General features: G+C 43.7%; 1 protein-coding gene across 3 annotated transcripts in view; it reads left to right on the top strand.

The window, feature by feature from the left end:
• Positions 1 to 27,622, top strand: part of GNAL (G protein subunit alpha L) — a 165,010-nt gene that overhangs the window by 103,230 nt on the left and 34,158 nt on the right. For all 3 annotated transcript variants that reach the window (XM_070747511.1, XM_070747514.1, XM_070747513.1), the window contains exon 5: positions 23,241 to 23,338. In XM_070747511.1, coding sequence (XP_070603612.1) covers positions 23,241 to 23,338 — 98 coding nt within the window. The remainder of the gene's footprint in view (positions 1 to 23,240; positions 23,339 to 27,622) is intronic.

The following is a 27,622-nucleotide window of genomic DNA, read 5'->3' as shown; positions in this document are numbered from 1 at the left end:
ATTTCGGCAGTCAAGTTTGGAATGGTTTACCTTAAGTTTGTGTTGGTTGATACTATGTTGTCTAGTAATGTAAGAGGTGATAGTATGGGAAGATTTCTCCTAAAATCTGCCACCATTTCTACGGTTTTGAGTGTGTTTAGTTCAAGATAGTTCTGGTTGTACTACAAGGCTGGTTGTTCAACCTCCCGTCTGTATGCAGATTCATTGTCTCAAATGAGACCAATTACTATTGTATTATCTTCAAATTTCAGCTGTTGTATCATCTGCAAACTTTAACTGCTATTCATAGGATTTGGTGTTCAAACACTTTACAATCCTCGTTTTTTCTTCTTCCACTATTCCAGTTTTTCAGGGCCCTTTTTTATTATGGCAACCCAAACTGGACACAGTATTCCAAGTGCGGTATGGCCAGTGCATCATGAAAAAGTCGTATCACTTTTAGTAATCTTAACACTATCCCTCTGTTGATGCACACCAAAACTGCATTGATTCTTTTGGCTGCCATGATACATTGCTGGCTCATGTTTAATCTAATGAATTGAATTGAATTGAATTGAATTAATCTGACAGTCTTGTCAAAAGTAAAACTCTGAACCAGGTACAATCTCTTTTGAACATAGGCATTTGGTTTCTCCTGCTTAAATTCATAATCTTACATTTCTTACAACTGAAGAATTTTGTTGGATATGACTCAATGTTCTAAATTATCATGATCCTTTAGAGCCTACCTTTTGGATGTTATCTGTCCCCACCTCCAACTATATTATCCTCAAATTTTATGGACATCCCTCATTCATGAATGTATTGAAGAATAGTGAACCCAAGATAGAATCCTAAGGCACTGCATACCTCCCTTCTTGTGGACGTAGCAGGGTGAATAAAAATGGATGATTTTTTAAAATTAAAAATTAAAAAAGGATTTTAAAAAAAGATTTAAATCAGACTTTTTAAAATCAAATTTATTTTAATAAAATGCTTCTGAAGTAAAAATCTATCTAGTTTTCTGCTTAAGATACATTAATAATTTATTTTATCCATCATGAAATGGAGCTTAGTGAGGCTGCATATTCTGCAATATTTACATTTTTTGTTGACTCATTCAATGAATCCAAGTTCTGCAAGCTAAATAAGAAACATTGATTTCTTTTTTTTTTGCAAATTCTAACTTGCAAGATTCTACGAAGAATCAGTTCTTACATTTAAAGAGCAGCTGTCATTTGAGATCAATCATGGCAGCACCTATTGGTGGGCATCTACTCACCTGCTGCCTGCCATGTCCCTCATCTTGTTGTGTCACTGCCACATCACCAGACATCCCATTAAAGTGAATTGGACTGTCAGTGAGTCAACAGTGGGTCAAAGGAGGAGCCATTATATGACAGGAATGATAGTTGCTGTTTAAAAAATATGATTTAAATCAAGTTGATTGAAATCATATCCACCTTGGGACGTAGGTCTATTAAAGTCCACGTACTGGCTATTCTTCTTCAGCCACATGTGATAGTGGGACTATTTATCCTACACTGTTCTACTTTATCAAAAAGGAGGCTGTAGTGTCCTTTATCAAATGCCTCACTAAAGTTTGAATCTACTACATGCATAGCGTTCCTTGGTCCAGTAAGCTAATAATTTTGTCAAAGAAAACAATAAGATTTTTCTGGCACAGCCTGATCTTAACAAAATCATGCAGGTTCCTGAAAATAACCATGTTAGCTTTTGGTAATTTCAAGAAATTAATGTGAAGCTCATTGGTCTGTAGTTTCTTGTGTCCACTTTTTTTTCTTTTTAAAATAAAGACACTGCTCTTCTCCACTCTCCCTGCACATTTCGTATTTTTCAGGATTTTTCAAAGACTTCAGGAACTATCTCTGACACCTGATGGTTAATTAAACACCCTGAGATGTAATCCATCCAGGATATCTTCGTATAATGATGGAAACATTTTGGATTACTTTGCTGTGTAAAAATAAAATGAAGTTCCAGTCAAATCTGCTAGTTGGAAAAAGAATGCAAAAGGTCTTAAAATGGATGTAATGAAATTACCAAAAATGTTCTGAGTGTTGTTCCGAAAAATGTATTTACCATACAGAAAATATACTATACAGATTGTTTTACTGAGCACTTGGTACTGTGTAGAAAAATATTATGTTAACTTTATAAAAGATTACATCATATAACTCTCTAGGAGCTGTAGAATATACCTGAAAGCGGAGGGTTTACCAATTTTCTATATTAAAAATGTTTTCTGCTAATAAAAAGTACAATTCGATCCCCCCAAATCAATGATTAATAATCAAATTAAATTGGAAAAATATTTTCCCATATTTTAAAAAAAATAAGGGGGAAAATGCTCCTACAAAAAAAATAATCCTTAGTAATTAGCAAAGTAATTGGATGATTATTGCATACCTAGAAATTATAGTAGAAAAAAATACCTTGCTGGTGACTAAGATTATTTTCTCCCAAGGGTCACTGTCTTAATTAAGTGTACACTAAAGCAGGTGTACATTGAGACTTTGAACATAATACTAAGCATGTCCCATGGCTGTTAAGTTGACTATTCCTAAATGGATTTTAATGACTGTTATGCCTTAGGCTTTGTGCTAATGAAGCTTTTGTTGTAAATTGGAGAGAAAGAGAGAGAGAGACTCTGCTCTTGTGAGAGATTTATTTGTGTATTGTGTATCCTCTTTGTTTGTCTTTGTTGCTAGTTTAGCACAACAAGCTGCTGTGTCCCCATAGCAAAATAACCTCCTTCTTTGAAGAAATCCATGTACACAGCATGGAGAGATGCAAGTGTTAGAGCCATAAGGGTATTTTCAATCACTTCAACAAATGTGATTATCATGAGACTAAGGTTGTTTATTTGAGTTCTAGGTGTACAGATTTTTATTTTAGATTATGTCTAACATGTTAAGCAAATAATCTTGAGATTCTAAATCAGTAAGATTAGAACGATTGTGTATTTTTCTGATGAGAATGCCTAAATTGACACCAGTATTATGTTATATTCTATTTTAACATTCATTCCACTGTGTTCATATTATTATATAATTTAGTCAAATTTCGGTCCACAATAATATTGCAGATGTTTGAAACAATTGAATAAACTTGAAAAGTTAAAGTAGTTGTTTTTTTTATTTCAAGCTATTCTCAGCTAAATAGCCACCAAAGCAAAAACTATAGTAAAAACATAAAATACAGTATTTGTATGATTCCACTTTTCTTAAAACTGTCAATGAAAGCTAGCTTTGAAATTATTTTATAAGTATTAAAATATGTTCTGCTGTTTTTAAGAGTAAGATTCTACATTTATCCCCCACTCCATTAATGCCAGAACAAGAGAGAGAAACTCCTACAGGAATATCAGCCATGTTTGTTTTGGATTATGGCGCTTTTAAATAAAAAACAAAAAGTTAATTCCTGTGAATCGCATGTAATGCTGTTTGTTTTAGAAAGCTGCTGCAAACAGTCATACAAAGATACTAGCTTAATCAGTTCTCCAGCCAGAGAGCAGAATATGATACTGTATAGCCAAAAATAGAATGCTAAAGAAAACCCTAGAGAGGATTAGAAAGACAGGTTCAAAACACAAATATGACAAAGTGCATTCAAAAATTGTTCAAAATTGAACTTTAGGGTAATTTCTTATATTATTGAAGAAATAATATATTTCATGTGCCATTTAAAAAAAATTGAATCAACTTGGTCCTAGTTATGAGAAGAAGCTGTACTAGAGATATTTATAACTACATCACTTCTTACAAAATTCCTGACTATATTCATTACTCAAGGATTCTACTTGAGACTGAAAAAGTTTAGCGGCAGTACTAAAATATATTTTCCAGCAAGTCTATATTAGGAAAATTCATGGTTCCATTTCCTCCACTATATTTATCAAACCTCTTAGTCCAGAGTTATAATAAATAGTAGGGGATTGGCATTGTCTACATGATTTGAGATAGTTTGTTGCATGAACTTAAGAAATGAGAATCAATTAAAGAGCTGTTTCCAAACAGTTGAATGGTTATCTCATAAATGATGGAACAAATGACTTCATGTTATAAGAAAAAAAAAAGATTTAACACTAATCACAAGGAAGAATTTCCTGAGGTTATGAGCTGTTCAGTTTTGGAACAGAATTTTTTTTAAAGGAAGTACAGTGTTCCCTCGATTTCCGCAGGGGATGCGTTCCGAGACCGCCCGCGAAAATCGAATTTCCGCGAAGTAGAGATGCGGAAGTAAATACATCATTTTTGGCTATGGACAGTATCACAAGCCATTCCTTAACACTTTAAACCCCTAAATTACCATTTCCCATTCTCTTAACAACCATTTACTCACCATTATTACTGGTACTCACCATTTAGTGATCCTGATATTTATAAACATAATTATTTATTAACAATAATTATTATTTTTTGTTATTTATTTGCAAAAATTATTAGTTTGGCGATGACATATGTTGCAGAAGAGACGGAGTAACGACTCGGACACAAGAGCTGGATTTAAACTTGGGTCATTTTATTATAATAAATTTGCATAATTTATTAATTAAATTAGCATGAATTAGCATAAATTTGCATAAATCAACATACTTAACTATGACCCGGAACCAATGGACCTGCAGGGTCAAACAAACACTTCCGGGGCGGAAATGACGTAAAAGGTCAACATTCCTGGGCAACTATGGGCGTAATCGATGCTGGTCCAGGTGAGGGACCTCTCCCTCACCTGAGACCCTGCCATACACTCGCATGAGGGGGGTCCCGCCGGCTCACCCCTACCCTGGGACTTCAATAGCGGGACCCAAAGACAGGTTCCCCCCAAGTGCGCAGGTAGCACCCACCATGGTCTTGGAGAGAACCTGTCAATCATCCCCAAAGATGCCCAAGGGAGAACGCGCAGTTGCTGAAACCACCCAGATTTCCGCCCCTAACCTGCCTACCCAATGACCAGAGGTAAGCCAATTAACCTAATTAAATGCAAACACCCCCTAACCGCACATCCATCTCCCCAGTGTGGAATGGGCGAAAAAACAGCCTGGCCTAATGGGCGAGGCTGCAAAAAATTCCCATTCGGCCCCCGCAGGCGACCCCTAGGCACACTGCAAAATAGGGAAGGGCGGGTGGGTGTCTGCTCAGGCAACCAGGTCCGGGCGAAAAGGCTGTTTCCCGGCCTGCTGCCCCTTAAATAGGGCCAGCAGGCCCCGCCCGGACCCGACGTCATGCCCGGCCACGTGGGCAGGGCATTCCCGGCCGAAATCTCACCTCGCGAGATTTCGGCCGAAAACAAGATGGCGGCCGCCATCTGAAGGGTCCGAGTCTGCCCGGCCCTTCAGCAACATCGCCGTGGGGCCGGTGAGTCAGCCGGCGTTATTGCAGAAGAGACGGAGTAACGACTCGGACACAAGAGCTGGATTTAAACTTGGGTCATTTTATTATAATAAATTTGCATAATTTATTAATTAAATTAGCATGAATTAGCATAAATTTGCATAAATCAACATACTTAACTATGACCCGGAACCAATGGACCTGCAGGGTCAAACAAACACTTCCGGGGCGGAAATGACGTAAAAGGTCAACATTCCTGGGCAACTATGGGCGTAATCGATGCTGGTCCAGGTGAGGGACCTCTCCCTCACCTGAGACCCTGCCATACACTCGCATGAGGGGGGTCCCGCCGGCTCACCCCTACCCTGGGACTTCAATAGCGGGACCCAAAGACAGGTTCCCCCCAAGTGCGCAGGTAGCACCCACCATGGTCTTGGAGAGAACCTGTCAATCATCCCCAAAGATGCCCAAGGGAGAACGCGCAGTTGCTGAAACCACCCAGATTTCCGCCCCTAACCTGCCACGGAGCGGGGGTCAGATCTCTATCTTGGCGCCCCGACTCCCCCCTCTATCTGCGCCAGCTCACGCAGAGACCTCTGCAGGTCCTGTAAGAAAATGGCGTTCCCCTGTTCTGACAGGTGAACGCCATCGGCCCGGTAAAGCCACGGCCGATCTACAGTGATGAGGGGATGGGCAACTACAATCCCCCCTAATTCTTTGACAGTTTTTCCCACGGCCTTATTCACCCTACGTCTAACCCGGTGGATGGCCCTAAGGGAAATGGCGTCCCTCCAAACGATCCGTGGGAGGATCTCTGACCACACCACTTGCGTGGTGGGCCATAACGTGCGAAGCCGCCGCAGGTCTTCGCGCGCCTGGACGATCAATGGTAGACCGCCAAGCAGGCATAGGTCATTGCCACCGAGGTGCAAGACCAGCCATCTGGGTGCGGCTATGGGCTGCCGACCACCCAGTCCCATCTGGGCGCGACCCTGGGTAGCCGCCCGCCCAGCAGCGCCGGGTACCGCCCTGAGATGCTGCGTACCCAGCAGCGTCGGTAGGAGGCCCTCCCACCGCATACCCCTCCGGCCCATCCAAACAACATTGACCCACCGTCCCAACGACAGCTGGGTCCCGATGGCACTTCTGGCTGCTGAGCGGCCGGCCCAGAAGACCATGCTGTGGCCACACAGCAGCGCCGTCGGTTTCTGCCTGGACTGGGAACCTGGAAGAGGACACACACAGAGAGGTTACCTAGCCTAAACCCTGCCCCGGATCCTCAGCGGGCCTAACATAACCCAAATATGCCGCTGACCGCCAGCGGCCGATCTCCTGAATCCGTTGGGCCGGGAGACCAGAAAGTGCCGCGCTAGTGGCGGCGCCGATACGGAACGAATGCGTTCCATAGCCGGCGGGATCCATGCCTACCTGAGACATAGCCTTAGACACTATCGCCCAGAATTGATACCGGGTCAGGGGGGAACCATCCTGGTGTATAAAAAGGTACCCACGCCCTGACCCGCGCAGAACACAAAATTGCTGCAAAGCAGCCACCGGGCAAACAGACTTATCGGTGGCTGCGCTAAGTTCAAGTCTAACCCCTCTGTGTAACTGATCTGTCTTGGAGTGTCTCACCAAAAGAGAGACACCCCCCTGTCTAAAGGTCAGATCAGCGAGCTGGAAGGCGCGGAGCGACAAGTCAGACTGTGAGGAGGCCATTGCCTCGCTGACCCTGAGGGCCCCAAAAAACATAACGCAAGTCGCTGCCCTGAACAGCCGAGCCTCGTAAGGAGAGGCACACAGACTGCCAAATGTCTGATTAATCAGAGACAGCTGCTGAACCGTCAGGGCCCGACGAGTGTCAGAGGGGAACCCCTGTCGCTCCCTCACCCAACCTTCCAGCATCCTCCGGATGCGAAAATCACCCGTAAAATCACCAAACCCCCCCGCCTTGGACAGAAAGGCGAGGCCGGCTAACCTAGCCCTGATAGTCCTCACTGAAAGGCCACGCCCCTTCAGCAGGACACAGAATTCAGCTAGGTGCTCAACCGGGGCAGGCCAGCAATGGGGGTAACCCTTACCCAGCCTGAAATCCCCAAACTCCTTACCTGCACGCTGATAAGCTCGCAGGGTGCTAGGAGCTACCGATAAGGCGATCGCCCTGGAGGCCTCGTCTCTCCAGCTCTCGAGAGCCCGCCCAGGCTCCACAGGTGGGCTGGAAACACCTCTGGCGACTCTCGGGCCCACGGGGCCAGGGTCCGAAACCTGGACAACTGACCACGGGACAAGGCGTCAGCCACCCCGTTATCTAAACCAGGGACGTGCCTAGCCAAAAACAAGGCGTTCAAAGACAAGGACCTGTGCACAAAATGGCGGACAAGCCGCATCACCCTATCACTCTTAGAGGACAGGGCGTTCACAACATGGACAACCGCTAGATTGTCACACCAAAAATGCACAGTCTTATCCCTGAACTGCTCCCCCCAGAGCTCTAAGGCCACTATTAAGGGGAAAAGCTCCAAAAAAGTTAAGTCCTTAACCAATGAACAGGCACTCCATTCCGGAGGCCATGCCGACCAGCACCACTGGTCACCTAGCACTACCCCAAAACCGCAAGTCCCTGCGGCGTCGGAACACAGCTGCAGCTCCGCTTCCAAAAGAAGCTCCTGCCGCCAAAACGACAACCCGTTAAAACGTTCCAAAAACTCCCGCCACACACAGAGGTCAGCCCTGACCCCTGCACATAGGCGGGTACGATGGTGGGGCAAACTTAGCCCCTTCATCGCATCATACAACCGGCGAGAAAAAGCCCTGCCAGGCACCACTACCCGACAGGCAAAATTAAGAATCCCAGCTAACTCCTGGAGCTGCCGAAGAGTAACCTTCCTGCAGCCCAGGACCGCCTCAAGCTTGGACCTGATTTTAATCAACTTATCCAGGGGCAATCTGGAAGATTGCTCCACTGAATCCAATTCAATACCAAGGAAGGTAATCCTGGTGGCAGGGCCTTCGGTCTTCTCGGAGGCTAAAGGCACCCCCAATTGAGCACAAAGGGCTTCGAAGTCCCGCATCAAAGCAAAGCATTGCTCCGATTGCGCAGGCCCGGCCATCAAGAAATCATCAAGGTAATGAACGACGGACCCCAGGCCACTCCGCCTCCTGAGCACCCACTCGAGGAAGGTACTAAAGCTCTCAAAAAGGGAGCAGGAAATAGAGCAGCCCATCGGCAATGCCCTATCCACAGAAAACCCACCTTCGAAATGGAAGCCCAGCAGCTCGAAGTCGCCTGGGTGAATGGGGAGGAGCCGAAATGCCGACTTAATGTCGCATTTACCCATAAGGGCCCCCACCCCACACTCCCTAACCATAGCAACGGCCGCATCAAAGGATGCGTACCGGACAGAACAAAGCTCGTCAGGAATGAAATCATTCACTGACTCCCCTTTCGGAAAAGACAAATGGTGAATCAACCTAAATTCACCACTCGCCTTTTTGGGGACCACACCTAAGGGGGACACACGAAGATTCGGAAAGGGCGGCTCCGGGAAGGGCCCAAGGACCCTGCCCTCAGCCACCTCCTTTCGAATCTTAGCCCGTACAATGTCTTCATGTCCGACAACCGACCTGAGGTTGTCGGACATGAAGGCCCTCCTAATACCCACATAAGGGATCCTAAATCCCTCAGAGAAGCCCCTCAAGAGCAACTCGGCTCTCGGGCGAGGGTGGTAGTCGAACAACCAACCCTCGAGCACAGACACCCTAATTGGACTGGGCCCCTTTTCCCCCAGCTGGTGGGGGAGGTTTTCCTGGACCCCCGCCCTTCTTCTCCGCCCCTTTCTTGGGGCGGGGACAGACTGAAGCTGCATGGGACCCCCCACAATTCCCGCAGGCATGCTTGTACTTACAAAAGGGACGAAAACACGCCCCCTTTGCAGCAAACTCATGACAAGCGGGCGAGGCCCCCTTGCCAGCCACACCCGGAGTCGCCTTGGCCGGCGAAGCCGCGCCAGGCTCCTCCTCCATAAAGTGCCCACTATCCGTGCGCTCACACCCTTCCTTCCCGGACATATGCGTGGCCCGGAACCACAGGTCCGGGACCACCATATCCCAAGGCAAGTTAGGCTCCACCGACATCCTCATGCGGAAACCCTTATCATAATGGCGCCAGATGGTGCCCTTATATTCAAAATGGGCCCTGGCAATCAAGTCTATATACTTAAACATGGCAGAGGCCATAGCCGGCTGCCGTTGGATCACCACCGACCCATAGGTAAGAAAGGCATACAGCCAGGAGCTGAAGCATTTCGTTACCTTGGTCTTCTTCGTTTTCTCCCCCGGGACAATCTCTTTCTCCTGCTTGGGAACCTCACGGTTCAAAAGCGAAAAGAGATCCACGTACTCGCCCCGCCAAATAGCCTCCTTGACCGACGGGTGAAGGTGGCATCCTAGAGGGGTGGACGGCAGCCCGCACGGTATGGCCCCAGCTTTAATACAAGCAAAGGGGTCCCACACTGAGTTGGCTGCCACGCCAAAAACACCCGCCCCATGGGGGTAGGGGAAAACCGGGAGCGGGGGCATGACAGGAGGGGCCGGAGGAACCCACCCCCCTGCCCCTGGCACCGCTGGTGTCCCTGCAGGACCCGTCCCGGACAGCGGAGCAGCGCTGGCCGCCGACTGCCCCGGAGGAGGAACCGGCGGAGCCCACACCTGCCCGCAGGTGCCCGCGGGGGACCCCAAAAAGCTGGACCCACTCCCGACCCCCGCCGGGGGAAAACCCGGGGCGGGGGGAGGAAGAAAAGACAGGGATGTGGTGTGTGGTGCAGCCTCACCTGCCCCGTACGGGGTTGAAGACATCCACGGGGGGCCCAATGGTGTGGGGCCCGGGAAAGCCGCCATCGGCCCTGCAGGGGCCTGCCGTCCGAACGGAGCCGGCTGCCCAGCCTGGGCCGCCGCCGGATCTCTCCCCAACGCCGCGGGCACTTGATCGCTGGACACTCCGGGGACCGCACCGCTCCTCCACTGCTCGAGCTCATCGAGCCTCTCCAACACCCTGGCCCAAGACATAGCAGGAGAAAAATCAGGTTGAGGGGCAGGAGGCAACGAGACCACCCCCCCCTGTTCAGGGACCACCCCAGCAGTCCCCTCCCTGCTGGCCCGGGCCCGGGCAGAAGGCCTAAGGGCCCTCCTGGGGCGCGCTGCTGGCGGAGCCATAGGAGCAGTGGCAGGCCTCTTCTTGGGAGCCATCACACTTTCCCCTTTGTAAGCAATAAGCCACTAAAACCACCTAGGCCGAAACCCCCAGCACGAGTGGCAGGCCCAACTCCCCCCACAGGGCCCTACCTAGGGCCTGGGAGCCCCTGCTACCCCTATTAACCCCTGTATTGGGTATAATACGTACAATTATATATATATATTGACACAGTATTTATTGTTTAATGTATTATTATGATTGCAAGCCTCCCTGCGCAGGCAGGCCTTAAAGGCCTGCAATCCAGGAACACCAACCGCCCAAGACCGGGGGCCCAAACCCAACACCCCCACCGCGCCCTCCTCCCAGCCGGGCGGAGGTTACCAGTCCCCCTCGGGCCCGAGGGGGATCGCTGAAGACAGCTCCGGTGAAAGGAGTAAGGCCTCAACGACGTCTTGAAGCAAGAGAAGTATTAGCAAAGCACTTTTCGCCCCCTCGGTAGGCCACAAAATGGCGGCCGCAACACGAGGGAGACACAAAATGGCGGCCGAGCAGCACCAAACAAGTGTCTGCTCAGGCAACCAGGTCCGGGCGAAAAGGCTGTTTCCCGGCCTGCTGCCCCTTAAATAGGGCCAGCAGGCCCCGCCCGGACCCGACGTCATGCCCGGCCACGTGGGCAGGGCATTCCCGGCCGAAATCTCGCCTCGCGAGATTTCGGCCGAAAACAAGATGGCGGCCGCCATCTGAAGGGTCCGAGTCTGCCCGGCCCTTCAGCAACATCGCCGTGGGGCCGGTGAGTCAGCCGGCGTTAATGTCATCGGGTGGGAAAAACCGTGGTATAGGAAAAAAAGCCGCAAAGTATTTTTTAATTAATATTTTTTAAAAAACCGTGGTATAGGCTATTCGCAAAGTTCAAACCCGCGAAAATCGAGGGAACGCTGTAAATAGTGATTAGAGGTTTTTAAGTAGAAGCTAGGTGACTACCTACCAATTCTTGGCCAGTAATGGCTTTCATGTACTGGCAAGGTTATTGGATTAAGTAATTTTCAGCATGATCATAAAATGTTATACCATTGACTTCAGAAATGTACATTTCTGAATAAAAAATAGACAACATGCATCTTGCCTGATGAATCTTCATAGGTTTTAAAAAGTAAAAAAATAAAAGTATTTCTAGAATCACCTTCCTTGATTCTAATATCAGGTTGTTTTGTCGCACTGACCATATTGTTCCATCCATTTACATAGTTTTTGTTGTGACAGTCTTCTCTTCTGAATATGTTTACCTGCATTAAGTATTGATATCCTTCCTAGAACTAAGAGCTTTCTGCTCAAGCCTACTTCTGAACATAATCTTTTTGGTTTTTCATACAGCATTGTGCTTTCAATATATGTTTCCGCCCAATCTAGTGAATTATTTTTCACTTTAAGACACATTAAAATGATAATTTTGTGACAAATTGGGGAATAATTCCACTCCAGGACTTTTGACAGCAGTGTTTAGGAAATCTCATGTTGTGCTTCCTTATTTTAACCATTCTTCTAACATCAACAAGGGATACGACAAGGGATACGATGGTTCGGTGGTTAGGATACTGAGTATTAGATCATTAAAAGTCTACAGCTTGGCAGTTTGAGATCCAAGTTCCAAGATTAGTGAGCTCCTATCACTTGTCCCAGCTCCTTCCAACCTAGCAGTTTGAAAATATGCAAATGCAAGTAGATGAATAGCAAAGTGGATGAATAGCTCATATATGAGCATGGGGAAGGATAACAGTATTTATTTCACCATATGCTTTGTGTTATGGCATGATGTTATGCAAGCTACATGACCACAAAAACATCTCTGGATAACCCAGGCTCTTTGACTTAAGAAACAGATGAGAACTGCCCCCTAAAGTCGGTCACTACTCAAGTAAAATTTGCATGGGCACCTTTTTTTTACCTTTTTTCACATCAATTGGTAGGGTACATGATGAAATCAATGCATTTTTATGTTCTTCATCCAATATATTTATTTAATTCTTATTTTATAAACAGTTTTAAAGCAATTACTGTCTCTTTTCCCTCAATAAACTATGTTTCTTATTTTCATGTGTAGGTCTTTAACTTTCAATTTTTACTAATCTTCTCAATAATTTTTCTTCTGTGCTTAGATTTATAGGTATACCTCCAAAAAACCCAAAGTGAATTTCATGTTTATATAGTTTAGATAATTAATATCATCATCAAACTTTATTTGGTCAAAACCATGTTGTTATATAATTTATAACTTTGTGATTTCATTCTAGTTCATGTTCATAATTGCATAATTGACATTTATAGGTCTTTGGTGTCAGTTTACATAATTTGCATAAAGAAATTACATAGATGACATAAAATGTAAATTATGTAATTATACAAATTACATCTTTGTAAATTCAAATATAAAAGATATTTGTATTGAATGTATGAACATTCCCCCATTGTCTATTAAGTCAACATTGAGGACAAGTATATACAGTCTTGATCACAGAGTTATAAAATAAGCTGGTGGAAAAAGTTCTATCTTCCAGCTAAATCGTTTGTAGTTGCTATGAAGCCCTAAAATTGTTAATGTCTTGGAAGGTCTCAAAACCATGCTTCTAGCATTCTGCCTATAAACAAATGATGCATTTTACTTTCTTTCAATCCATACAGCCTGGCAGCTAAACCGATTGAAGGTTTATTATTTTAGATGCTCTACAAATTCAGAAAAATATAATTCCTGGGCTTGTCCATCTGTGTGATACATCCTTACCCACCTTGTATCATAATCCCACTCCTAAGAATGTTGCCCTCTATAAATTCAAGTGTGACCCCAGAGAAAAAAATATTGCCCATTCTTGTGTTAATTTTCAAGTCTACCTTTATTTCCTGTTTCATTTCTCGTGCTTTATTTATAGATTTTCATTTGCAAATATAGGAAGTTTAACAAAAAGCTAACTTTTTAAATTTTCTACGCAGTTTAATTTTTTTAGAAATTTTGTAATGTCTTTTCTGATGTTGCCTCTATTCTGGTGTCATTTTTTATTATATTGTATTATTCAAGATTTTTTTTACTTTTAAATTGCTTATACAGTATCTCTTTTTATTGTTGTCATATTATGTAAGAATTCAAAATTAAATTTAAGGGGATGTAACTTAACCCAAAGGTGATTTTCAAAAGGCAACTACCGGTAAACTGAATCAGTGTACAAATGGTTGTGGAACTTTCTTGGGACTACTGAAAAGACTGTAACAAAGACGCCCCCTTTGTTGAGAGAACGCTGTTCAATTTTAATATAGATTGCCTCTTTGACCCCTCTTTCAAACCACTGGTCCTCTCTGTCCAGAATGTGGACTTTGCTATCTTCAAAAGAGTGACTTTTGTCTTTCAGATGCAGATGGACTGCTGAATCTTGTCCTGATGGCTTTGTTCTCCTATGTTGTGCCGTGCATTTGTGAAATCGTTGTTTTGCTTCACAATGCACAGATCTGCACATCTCTCACTGCATTGCACAGCGTATACCACATTGCTTAGTTTGTGTTTTATTCTTGGAATGGACAAGCTTCTGCTTTGTTCTTGGGTTTAAACATGTGTACGTATCTTGTGTTGAAAACCCCTCCTGAGCTTTTCAGATATTCCTGCAACCTATGGAATGACAATGTTGCTTCATTTGTTATTTTCTTCTTTCCTTCCGTTCCCCACCATTCAGTGAGAAATGAAGAAGCTTCTTGGATGAGAAGTGAAACATCTTCAAGGAAAAAAACAAAGAAAGTCCAGTTGCCTTTAGAAAAGCACCTTTGGGTCAACCATGATCTGGATAATTGAGAATCTCCATAAGCAGAATTAAACTTAAATTAGTAAGAATGTTGGATTAAAGTTTCAAAGCAAATATAGGGGGGCAGTATTTAGTCAGACACCAATTGTGCAAGTTCTCCTACAAGAAGATGAGAGAGGCCTGTAATTGACATCATAGGTAGACCTCAACTATGAGAGACAGCATGAGAAATCACATCCAAAAAATCACATTGTCTGATTTATAACGAATTTATTTGAAAATTATAATGGAAAATAAGTATTTGGTCAATAACAAAAGTCCATCTCAATACTTTGTTATACATTCTTTGTTGGCATGACAGAGGTCAAACGTTTTCTGTAAGTCCTCACAAGGTTGGCACACACTGTTGCTGGTATGTTGGTCCATTCCTCCATGCAGATCTCCTCTAGAGCAGTGATGTTTTGGGGCTGTCGCTGGGCAACACGAACTTTCAACTCCCTCCAAAGGTTTTCTATAGGGTTGAAATCTGGAGACTGGCTAGGCCACTCCAGGACCTTGAAATGCTTCTTAGGGAGCCACTCCTTTGTTGCCCTGGTGGTGTGCTTGGGATCATTGTCATGCTGAAAGATCCAATGCCCTTGCTTATGGAAGGAGATTTGCACTCAAAATCTCACAATACATGGCCTCATTCATTCTTCCATGTACACGAATCAATCTTCCTGATCCCTTTGCAGAGAAACAGCCCCAAAGTATGACATTGCCACGCCCATGCTTCACAATAGGTATGGTGTTTTTTAGATGCAACTCAGCATTATTTCTCTTGCAAACATGACGAGTTGTGTTTCTACCAAACAGTTCTACTTTGGTTTCATCTGACCATATGACTTTCTCCCAATACTCTTCTGGAACATCCAAATGCTCTTTAGCAAACTTCAGATGGGCCCGGACATGTACTGGCTTAAGCAGGGGGACACATTTGGCACTGCAGGATCTGAGTTCCTGGCACCGTAGTGTATTACTGATGGTAACCTTTATTATATTAGTCCCAACTTTCTGCAGGCCATTCACTAGGTTCCCGCATGAATCTCCATAAGCAATTCTGTGATTTTTGCTCACTGTTCTTGTGATCATTTTGACCCCACGGGATGAGATCTTGCATGGAGCTCCAGATCAAGGGAGATTATCACTGGTCTTGTATGTCTTCCATTTTCTAATTATTGTTCCCAAAGTTGATCTCTTCACACCAAGCTGCTTGCCTATTGCAGCTTCAGTCTTCCCAGCCTGGTGCAGGGATACAATTTTGTTTCTGGTGTCCTTCGACAGCTCTTTGGCCTTCACCATAGTGGAGTTTGGAGTGTGACTGTTTGAGGTTGTGGACAGATGTCTTTTATACTGATAACAAGTTCAAACAGATGCCATTACTACAGGTAATGAGTGGAGGACAGAGGAACCTCTTAAAGAAGAAGTTACAGATCTGTAAAACTCAGAAATCTTGCTTGTTTGTAGGTGACCAAATACTTATTTTCCATCATAATTTGCAAATAAATTCGTTACAAATCAGACAATGTGCTTTTCTGGATATGTTTTCTCATGTTGTCTCTCATAGTTGAGGTCTACCTATGATGTCAGTTACAGGCTTCTCTCATCTTTTTAAGTGGAAGAACTTGCACAATTGGTGTCTGACTAAATACATACACACACACGCGCGCGGCATGTGACAAACTTTAAGGACTTTTAAAAAAAACTTTAAGGACTTTTTTTGGGAAATCTAATTGCAGTAAACAAAGGTCTAAATTGTCACTTCATGCTGTTGAGATGAGCACTATATAAATCAAATAAATAAATAAATAAGGTTCCATTAAATAAGAAATTAAATCAATCCATTAAATAAGAAATCAAAATGTAACTTTCAACTTATCCTGTGGTCTCATTAACAATAATACTATTCTCTTATATCTTATTTTGCATCAGTAACATCAATAATCATTGTAATTCCTACATTGTGGTTTACTCACATTTATAGATTATTCATATCCTGTATCAGGAAAACTTTATATGTGAACACATTAACTGCACAGTTTATGCTTTCTTCCAACAGTTATTAGTTCCCTTAATAGCATTACATCTATCTGCTATGAAATATGAGATTGAGTAAACAATCCTTATTAAAATTCCATAATCATATTATTTATCTAATCCAAGCTTCTGCCTCCTAAATCCAATCATTTATCTTTTAATTAAATCTCATTTGCTATTAATGATAATTATGACAATATTAAGTATCATAGTACTAAAATCTAAACAAAAGGAAAGAAAAAAGAAAATATATGAATAATCATCTTATATTTCGCTGGCATCCATACTCATCAAAAATCTTTCATTAAGTTATATCAAATTGATGAAATGTTCATTTTGTAATCAACATATACAACAGTGATAGCTTAAAAGATTATACTTTCTTCCTTCGGTTAATTTGTAACTTCATTTAGTACAATCAATCCTTCAAATCATTGATCTCCTAATTAAGTCTTATTCACTATTCATAATAATTATAACAGTACAGGGTACCATAATAAATTTTTAAAAGTAACAGATTAAAAAAATATGTTCTTTATTAAATCAACAATTTTCATGTTTCCATCCCACTTTTCTTGGTTCTTTTTTCCCCTTTTTCTTCTTTTTATGTTTATACCCCCTATTTTTTTCTCTCCAAGCCTTTTCCCTGCTTTTTAAACATATTACTTGTCCAATTCTACCTTCAATTTTTCTTCCTTTCTCCTCTATATTACCCCCTCTCTATATTACCCCCCTTATTTTTTTAATTGTTTCATTCGGTGCCAATATTTTTTCCCCATTCTCTTTTGATCCATTGTAAAACCCAGTAAAATCACCATGAATTACAATATAGTACAATAGTACAATAGATTGTTTTTAGTAATAATGGGTTTTAACTTGTTTTTCTTCCCTCGATTATCACGAGGGTTCCATTCCAAGACCCCTCGCGATAATCGATTTTTCGCGATATAGTGGTGCGGAAGTAAAAACACCATCTGCGCATGCGCGCCCTTTTTTCCATGGCCGCGCATGCGCAGATGGTGTTTTTACTTCCGCACCTGGGAAGACCCAGGGAAGGCTCCTTCCGCCGCCCAGCAGCTGATCTGCTCGGCAGCGCCGCAGCAGCGAGGAGCCAAAGATCGGGGTTTCACCTTTGCGTGGGCGGCGGGGAAGACCCAGGGAAGGTTCCTTCGGCCGCCCAGCAGCTGATCTGCTCGGCAGCGCCGCAGCAGCAAGGAGCCAAAGATCGGGGTTTCCCCGCCGCCCACGCAAAGGGGAAACCCGGATCTTCGGCTCCTCGCTGCTGCGGCACTGCCGAGCAGATCAGCTGCTGGGCGGCCGAAGGAACCTTCCCTGGGTCTTCCCCGCCGCCCACGCGCCGCTCGAGAGCAAGAGGGGGAGAGATAAAGAAAGAGATGAGAGAGGGAGGAAGAGAGTGTGAGAGAGGAAGAAGCAAGATAGAGAAAGAGAGAGAGAAAGAAAGATGAGAAAGGAAGAGAGTGACGTCATCGGGTGGGAAAATATTTTTAATTAATATTTTTTGAAAAATCGCGATATAGCGTTTCGCGCAGATCGAGATCGCGAAAATCGAGGGATCACTGTATTAGATTGTATGGTATTGTTATTGCTGTTGTGAGCCGCCCCAAGTCTTTAGAGAGGGGCATCATACAAATCTATTATTATTATTATTGTTGTTGTTGTTGTTGTCATCAATTTGTTCATTTGCAATATCTTTTTTCTTTTTATCACTGTAGCTTTCAATATAGTCATCTTAATTGCATAATAGTGCATATATAGTCATAATATAATATATGAAATAATAAATAGTCATCTATATTGCATAATAGTGCATAAGCGCACTATTAAGCCTACTATCCCTGTCCTTCTGTCCTGTTATCCTTTTTATCACTTTTTTATACTTTGTTATGTTAATACAAACTATAATTCTATATTTGTTTCACAAATATAATAAATAAATAAATAAATCTGGTTATTCTTTTCTAAATCCGTCTTTTCTTCTTTTTCTTCTTGTTCTTTAGATTCATCTTTACAGATGTTGTTAACTTATAGTTTATCCTTAAAGCCATTGTTATCCTTTAATTCTTTTTCTCTTTCTTTTCCAATTCTCAGTCCAAAAATGTCTGTTTTTAAATCTCATAAGGCATCTTTTTTTGTCTTTTATGTTTTCCTGAAGGTCTTTTAAAAATGCCACCAATTCTTCATAATTGCTTATTTCCATGTCACCAATATCAAGAATTCATTAAGTGTTACAAAATTCAGCTGTTAACGGATGTCTGCTTCCACAGCCTTTTTAATATATCAATCTATACCTTTAAAATCCCAATCTCTTATTCTTTTCAGTGTTAAAGTTTTTTCAAAGTTCAATCTGATTCAAACAGATCCAAGTTGTCTTTCAGTAGAATAACATATTACTCTTTGAACAGTGCTTCTCAGATATCAAAATAGTTTTCCTGTTGAAGATCAACAGCTGTAAAAACCTCCATGAAAATTTCCCACCATTGTGATTATTCCTCCAGTCTGTAGATGGCACCCATGCTTCCAAATCTACTTTTTATTCTGTATTTTTGCTGAATACTTAAATCAGTTTTGACCACACCAAAAATATTCTCTTATAATCTTCTTTGCTAGATTCGTAGCAAATACTATATAGCCAAAATCCAGGTTCATAAATAATGGGCATGAATTATAATTCCATGGGACTGCAGGGAGTGCATCTTGAACCACCTATATTTAATATACAGATTCAGATGCTTGAGGTCTAAAATTGCCCTCCATCCCCCCCCCCCCCCCCCCCCGAGGCTTTGGGTACTACAAAGAGGATGGAATAGTATCCCTGTCCCTGTTGGTCCTGAGGGACGAGCTGGATACTTTGTAGGTCCAGCAAGTGCTGAACAGCTTCATCCATAAGGGATTTCTTGGAGGCCACCCTGGATGAGGGATAGCAGATGAAAAACCTCGAGGAGAGGGAGAAAAACTCCAAAGAAAGTCCCTGGCTAATGATTTCTAGGACCTACCTGTCCTGGCGGTCTGTTCCCAAAACAAAGCAAAAAGCACCAGTTGACTACCTATAAGTGGATTGGGCAGGCCCCTATCTGGACCAATGGAGGGGCCACCTCCCTCCTCCCCTGAAGGGTCGCTAGAAAATCTGGATCTGTTCGTAGACTGGTGTTGGTGAGATCCAGACTGATCTTGGGGCCCTAAGAAGCTGAAGCCCTGATCAAGTGCCCAAAAGGGCCAACATGAATAAGGGGACTGGCAGAAGTTGCCTCTCTGGGAAAGCAAGAGCAGGATCCTTTCAAGTCTCAACAAGAATGGATTCCAAGGTGTCATGGAACAGGTGTTGGCTCTGGAACAGGGAGATTGCCAGACACCACTTGTAGCAGCATCTATTGACCACTGACAAAGCCAGTGCATTCTCCTGGCAATGACAGAAGTTGCAAACCAGGAGGAATGAAGAGTAGCATCTGCTGCATATTGGGTGGTGGCAAAGACCTTATCTTCAGAGAGGGGCAGCATACAAATCTAATAAAAATTATTATTATTATTATTATTATTATTATTATTATTATTATTATTATTCCAGTTGTGTTGCGCCCTTGTGTTAGATTTGGAAAATGTTCCTGGATGAATGAGGCACAGCCATATTAAAGAAGAATGTGTGAAGAATAAAGCCAAAGAAGACGCCTTTGCCACCCAAGCAACCGCTTGATAGATCCTAGTGAGGGCTTGCTCAGTCTTTTCGTCCTCCAGTCGCAACAGTTCCTCTGGATCCCCCGGCATATTAGTTGTAGAATGCAGAGCCTCCATTGGAGCATCCACTGTAGGAACAGCAAGAACAGAAGATAGCTCTGGCTGAAGTATTTGTGATCTGAAGTATTTGTGATCCAGACGGGATATCATGGGACCTAAGGTCAGAGCCAACCATTGGCACTGGACATTGTTGAGAAATAGCTGCAGAGCCGGAACCACATGCACTTCTGGTGTAAATTCTGCGAATAGCAGGTCAAGAGGTTAAATGCCTGAAGGTCCTGGAGCAAGGGTGGGCTCTAATCCCACCACAGCACATGCCTTGTAAAGCAGGGACTTGAAAAGCCCCAGGGGAAAAAGAGCATTGGATACATGTTGCTCCTGGGAAATCCTCTCGTCTTCTGACAATTCGTAATCATCATGCTCCAATCCCTGTAGAGATTCTGCCATCACCTCCCCAGAGACATCACAGTAGCAGTCATCAGTGCAAGGCCTGAAATGAGTGCCAGAAGCAGGAGGCAGCCGATCCGGATCTATTGTTGGTGGCCCGCCTTGGGATTGCAGGCCTGCTAAAAGACTGTGATGAACTGCTGATAACAGCAACCTCTGAAGGGTAGCCTCATCCAGCTTGATGGGGTCCCCACTTGTAGCAGGAGCCAATAGTGCGGGCCGCTATGGGACAGTCATAGGTTTGCAATGATGTGCCTTCTTGGTACCTTGAAGAAGCCTGCTCTTTGGCTACCCAAGAAGCCAAAGAGATTGGTAGGGGATGGTAGGAAGCAAGAGGGACATTGCAAGGAGATTTATGAGGCCGTTTGCCCAGCGGTTTATCTATAGGCTCAGTTACATCCACCATCTTGCAGCCATTACAATTGAAAATGGCCACCGGAAGAAGATCCATAGAAATGGCATTAGGCAAGAAATTCAAGGCCTCAGGTGACAACCAGGGCAAGTTCTTGGAGGTCCAGGTACCGTGGGGAATTCAGGTTGCTGTTGGAAGACGGATGGATGGCTGAGTAACAACTGCAGGGAGACATGAGGTTATGCTCTAATTGCCTCCACTGGGCCTGAAGAGCTATCCAGACGTCGGCCACTGCCAGAGATGGAACAATAAGGTGAGTGGCGGGGAGGGGGAATGGAACCACCAAAAAGTTTAATTGAGCTGCGGGGCATTGACTAATGTGGAAACAGGGCAGGGGAACCCAGCAATTGGTGCTCTTCCGCAGCCCTTCCACTATTAAGCCATCCGTGTTCTGTTGTGGCTAGCTCTGGCCCAGCTCCTGCCCCAAGGACTGTGGATGTGGGGGAGACATCCACATGCTGCAGGCCTGTTTTGCCCCCGGGATAATCTGCTGATGAAGGCTCCTCTGACCAAGAAGACATGAGTGACAGGGAGGAGGAGAGTGTGGCAGATAGCTCAGAAGGAGATCAATTATCTAGCTCCTCCTTGGATTCAGAACAAGAGTTAATGATACAGCCACGCATGAGGAGAGCGATGCATAGGCAACGACAACTGAGAGATTATTATCGAAGAAAATGAGGCCACCTGTGGTTGGGTGGGGCTGTGGTAATTAGTGAGGCTGCTATAAATAGCAGCCTGTGGGTTTGGCCATTGTGGAGGATTATCTGATCATTGTGTTTCGTGACTGCTTTACTGACTTTGACCTTTTGTGTGCTGCTTTTTCCCCGCTTTGAAACTAAACCAGAGCAAACTGTGTGTCACTTTATGAAAGAAGAAGGACTGTGAATTGCCTCACAGCTGCAAGCTAAGTATCACAGAACTGATAAGGGACTTGTACAAATTACCAGTTTGTTTGGAGACGAGTGCTCTTTGCTCGTCTAAACCAAGAGGGCTTGGTTTAAGTGAATTTTCATTAGAAAGAACATTGTTTTGAATTTTCAAACGTGTGTGTGTCTGAAATTTGTACATGTGAATTTTTGGGAGGATTATACCAGAGAGCCCGACAGAACATGTTCTAGGAACAAATCTCTCCAAAGGCAGACCAGGGCAAGCCTTGACAGATAATGCCTGTGATTCCCAGAGTGGAGAGGGAGATAACGTCAATCCTAAGACAGACCAGGACAAGCACAAATGGTTGATGACTTAATGCTTAATGTTTTTAAAGGTGAGCTGTACTCAGGCAGACTAGGGCAAGCCCTGGCACTCGATGCCTGCTGCTTCCCTTTCTTCAGGTGCAAAGGCATGCCCTAGCAGGAGCCGAGGCTCAACTGCTGAGCGCTGGGTGGGAAAGTAAGTCTTCTTCAAAGTTTCAGCAGGGGTGAGGGGAATTGTTACTCACAACTCTAAATGTACAAAAAGCCAAATTCAGGAAGGGGGAAATGGCAGCCAATTTGTCCAGTCTGAGGAGTCAAAACTGGGTCCTAGAAGGGTGGATCCAGCAAAAAAACTAACAGATGGTCCTCATTCTGAATGGACAAGGACATCCCCAACCTGAATGGTGGCTCCACCCTCGATGGAGAATCTATATGTGCTTTCTTTTTTTAAGCTCATGCTTTGAGGCAGACAAAGTAATTTTAAAAGGGATAATTAATAACATTCATGGCCCCTCCGAGCCAATGTATAATACTCTGTATGAAAATAACGATTCATTTTTTTTAAGCAGGCATTTATTTTCTCCCCTTTCCACTTCCTTTTCCAGCAAAATTACATTTAAAATAGCATCTTATATTCTACTACCCATTCGTGACTCAGGGAGAAGTTAAATTCTAAATGGGAATTGTGATACATAAAATCTATAATTAAAACAGTCTTTATCCAAATAGAACTAGTAAAATTGTCACCAAGTACATTACATTCTGAAGATTATACATGAAATTCATAAAATAATATCTCAGCAATTTACACTATCTTTATTTAAAACATAGATATATACCTAATATAACTTTTAATAGCTTTTCATTTTATTTTTTGAAATAAAAGTTAAAATAACATTTGAGGCAATATCCTAGAAGGCTTCTTTTAAGTGTTAGAAGTTACACGATTGTTTGCATAGAGTCTCGAAGTGCTAATCAGGCTTCCTACTTAAATGTCTTAATAATACATTTATTTAAATACTTTATAAAATATATTATTAAATTTCCAATTTTCAGGAATTCTTTGAACATGCAAAAAAGCTCTGGGATGATGAAGGAGTAAAGGCATGCTTTGAGAGATCAAATGAATATCAGCTGATTGACTGTGCACAATAGTAAGTACCACTTCTGGAAAATCTTTCTAAAATTGTGTTCTGTGTTTTATTACTGGAAGCCAGTAATATGCATAAAGTGTTCCTGCGTCTGAGATTCTGTCTTGAAAGGCAAAAGAAAATAATTTCCGTTGTAATTTTGTCTCATTTATCTCATTTATCAAAAAAAATCTATTAACCCGCTTTGTTAATAATTAATGTTACTGATATTAGCAATATATAAATTGTAATGTGTTTTTGTTTACATAAAATAGATTCAGTTTTCAGTTATAACACTGTTCAAAGTCTTTGAGTTTAAATAAGATTGCATATGTATCTGTAATAGATTTGGTTTCTTTTCTTTCAGCTGATTTGAATTTTTAATTTGTATAGGAAGGCATGTTTAGTTTATAATAGAGAATTCATGATAGATGGGAAAACCTACCAAGATACTTTACTTTATTACATGTGCTTTAGATACACCGTTAATAAGAATATGACACACATTTTCCTTCTAAATAAGAAAATTAGGTAGTTTGATTTTATACTGAAAATATCTAATACAACAGATACTGTAAGCTGTAAAATATACTGAAAACACATGGAAGAGAAATAATGAAAACTGTACAATAACATGGTTGCATAAAGATGCACATTTTAAAACTTTGTTGAAGTTTTAGTTTCTGTTGTTTCAGATATGAAAAACAAATATAAATGTCTCATTAAAAAATGAATGTTCCACAATATTATTATCGTCACTTCTGTTGTTGCTAATTACTGCAAGAGCTATCTGATGTGGTTTAAAATAAGCATAAACTACTGGTTTATGCTTATTTATGTCTCGTTGTAATAACTAAATAATGAATTGTTTGCATAGCTGTATGAATAATTTTTAAGATATCCCTTACTACTAATACTATTGTAAGATAATATACTTTCTTAAAAAGTTATGCGTATTAGGATTGTGCTGATTAGTAGCTATTGTGAGCACCAGAGATTTCAAATTGCTCACAGTTGCTAAGGATATTGGCTATTCTCATTTGTTGCTTAACTATCTATAGCTGTGCTGTAAGGATTAAAAAGATATAAACATTTTAACACTTTCCATTTCCCTGCGTAACAGTGAAAAACATTATTCTCCACTTGCACTGCTTCGGAGAGTCCAACATGGGTTAATCTTCAGCCAAGCTGGAAGGGACTGAGTTAAAAATTAGCATAATTTACTGGTCCAACCCCCATGCTGCCCTCTCCGGGTTAGTCTAAAAAACTCAGTCATAGTGTAGGGACACATGAGTTTTTCCTCCTAGGACTCTTTGAGTCTAGGGGTAGTTTTTAATTGTTTTTCTTATTGTTATTAATTGTATATTTATCTGTATCACTGTTTGAAATAAATGTACTAAACTGTACTTAATGAATTTTTCTCCTTTCTGTTTCCATTCCAGATTTATGGAGCAACACACCTCGTGTGAGTGGGCCCCTGCTCTGTGGAGTATGGCCCCAATTCGACTTTCCCAGTTCGGAGCTTGTCCCCTGCGTGGGGACAGCTCCCAAGGCTGGAGGTTACCGGTGATGAAGGTCCCTGGCCTGCGAGGCCATACCGTTCCTTGCAGCAGGAGGAGATTCAAATCTCCCGCCACAGAAGACACCGGCAGAGGTCCCCGGCCTGCGCGGCCATACCTCAGGGCGAGGCGTTTTTTCTTACTATGCTGGGCCAGAGCGAGCGATTGGAAAATCCCGCCCAAAAACGCCGCCCGAGATCGGTTTTAAACCGATTATTCCCCTTTGCCGACTGAGTCAGCTACATAAGGGAAGGGCCATTACAAGATGGCGCGGCACACAGGGAGCCGCCATTTTGGATCAACCGACTTCCGGCCGGGTTCCTAGAAGGGCAGGAAGAGACCGGATTTCCTGTTACACAGGAAGAACAATTGCGGTGGCCATTTTTTCGCTCGGTAATACTGGTTATAACAAAGAAAAGGCTTTTTCTCCTCCATTCTCTCGTTACGGAGGCTTGCAATTAAATCCCCAATGGCTGATCTTCCACAGCAGGGGACAGCAGAGCCCTCAGCCACAAAGGCCAAGGAGAAAACACACTCCTCAAAGGCAAAATCAAAAACCTCTCAGTCATCATCTGGATTAAGAGAGGCCGAGCGTCGAATTAAAGCATTGGAGGAGCAACTTGAGGCTCAGAAACAATGCAATATCACTGTCTCTTCGGTACCAGGTCAGAGTGGGGGTGTGATAATTGGGACTCCTCCAAGACTCCCAGAAGGAAGTGGTTTGGCAACAGACAGGGACTGGTCCCCAGATAGGTTCGGGGGCTCATCCCAGGTGGCAGACCCTATAAGACCTGAGGTTACCAGGCCATCCTCTGTCTCGCCTGCATGGCACATGCCGCCCCCACCATTGCCTACTGCCACATTCACCCCAACAGCTGCGGGGCTCAGATCATCCCCAGATACCTGGCAGCGCCTGCCACCAGCCTTGCAGGATATGATTGCCTCAGCTTATTCGCATGGCATAGTAACGGGCGTGCAACAAGCAACTGCACCTGCTGCCCCACTAAATCCTACACCTCCTCCTTCCCTGCAAAGGAATATCTGGGCAGCACCGGCTCCCCCATCCCCTGCTCATGACTCCTTCCTAGAAGATCCTGCATTCAGAGGGCAGGGCTCAGAACCAGATGATGGCCTATCTGAGGATGAGGGAGCACCCCCGGAGCCACCAACATATACAGGCCTCTTTAGACCCGCTATCTTTCGCGTACTGCTTAATAAAGCAAAGATGACTGTGGCCTTGGGCACCCCCGAAAAGCCCACAGATTCTGCATCAGCCCCTCCTCCGGCCTCGAGGGTACTCACGGAGATCCAAAGGGATGCTGACCTTATACCAGCCCCTAAGATCTTTTTGGACAATGTACAGAGGCCTTGGCAATACCCAGCAGCTGCTCTAGGCCCAACAGCTTCTGAGCGTAAATTTTATGCATTTGAACCAGAATTGGAAAAGTTACTTGAATTTCCAATGGTAGATGCTCCGATTGCAGCTCTAGTATCTAACGCATTAGTTCCTTCCGAGGTGGCAGATGGCCTAAAACCGGAAGACCGGAAAGCAGAGGCAATTAACAAAAAAGCTCACCAGATGTCGGCATGGGCCCTCAAAGCAGCTTCGGCAGCCTCATTTTTTAACAGAGCTTCGGTCCTTTGGCTCCAAGAAATGCTCTCTAAGCTGGGACCTGAGGAGGGTCGCTTAAGGCAAGACCTTAACAAGCTACTAGCCGCGGCAGAATTCTCGGCGGATGCCACCCTGTCTGCATCTCGTTTCTCCTCACGAGCCCTAGCAGCAAACCAGTCATCCCGACGCTTACTCTGGCTCCGGACTTGGCAAGCTGACGCCAAGTCCAAGGGACGTCTTGCCTCGGCCCCATTTGATGGGTCAAAATTGTTTGGAGAATCTCTGGACAAGGTCCTTGTAGAAGACAAGGACAAGAAAAAAGTCATGCCTAGATCTTACAGAAGGCAGGAAAGACGCACTGCCCCATATTCTAGGCGCCAGCCCTTTCGGGCCGAATCTTCCCCCTCTGCACCCCAGGCTGGAAGATCTTATACCCAGGGGTCCTATTCTCAACTGTCCTACAGAGGGGACAGAGGTGGATTTGGAGATAGGAACAGACAGTTCCAACAATCAAGGAGGACCTATAGAGGTTCCAACAGAGGAGGCTTCAGAAGGAACAAATGACTCTGCCAGGCCAGTTCCCATAGGGGGGCGGCTGCAGCACTTCACCGCCTCCTGGGCATCTATGTCCACCGACACTTGGGCCATAAATACCATAACTCAAGGACTCGCCCTGGAGTTCACCCTGCATCCGCCAAACAGATTTCTGGAGTGTCCGGTTCTCTCCAACAATCACAAGCGCAACCTCCTTTACCAAGAAATTCATCATCTATTTCAGATCAGAGCCATCGAGAAGGTTCCTCCACACCAGGAAAAACAGGGGTACTATTCCATAGTGTTTATAGTACCCAAAGCCTCAGGGGGTTGCCGCCTCATCCTCAACCTGAAGCAGTTGAACTTATACATAAAATACCGAAGGTTCAAAATGCACTCTCTAAGGACTATACTATCCGCAATACGTCAACAGGACTGGCTGACGTCAATAGACCTCAAGGAGGCATACCTCCATGTCCCAGTGCATCCAGACTCCAGGAAATACCTTCGCTTTTGTTTCGAAAACCACCATTTCCAGTACAGGGCGATGCCTTTTGGCCTATCGTCAGCCCCCAGGACTTTTACAAAGTTATTGGACATCCT

This window comes from Erythrolamprus reginae, chromosome 3, assembly GCF_031021105.1.
Source record: "Erythrolamprus reginae isolate rEryReg1 chromosome 3, rEryReg1.hap1, whole genome shotgun sequence".
Lineage (NCBI taxonomy): Eukaryota > Metazoa > Chordata > Lepidosauria > Squamata > Dipsadidae > Erythrolamprus > Erythrolamprus reginae.
The sequence above is the reverse complement of the archived record's forward strand: the minus strand, read 5'-3'. Positions and strand labels throughout refer to the sequence as shown.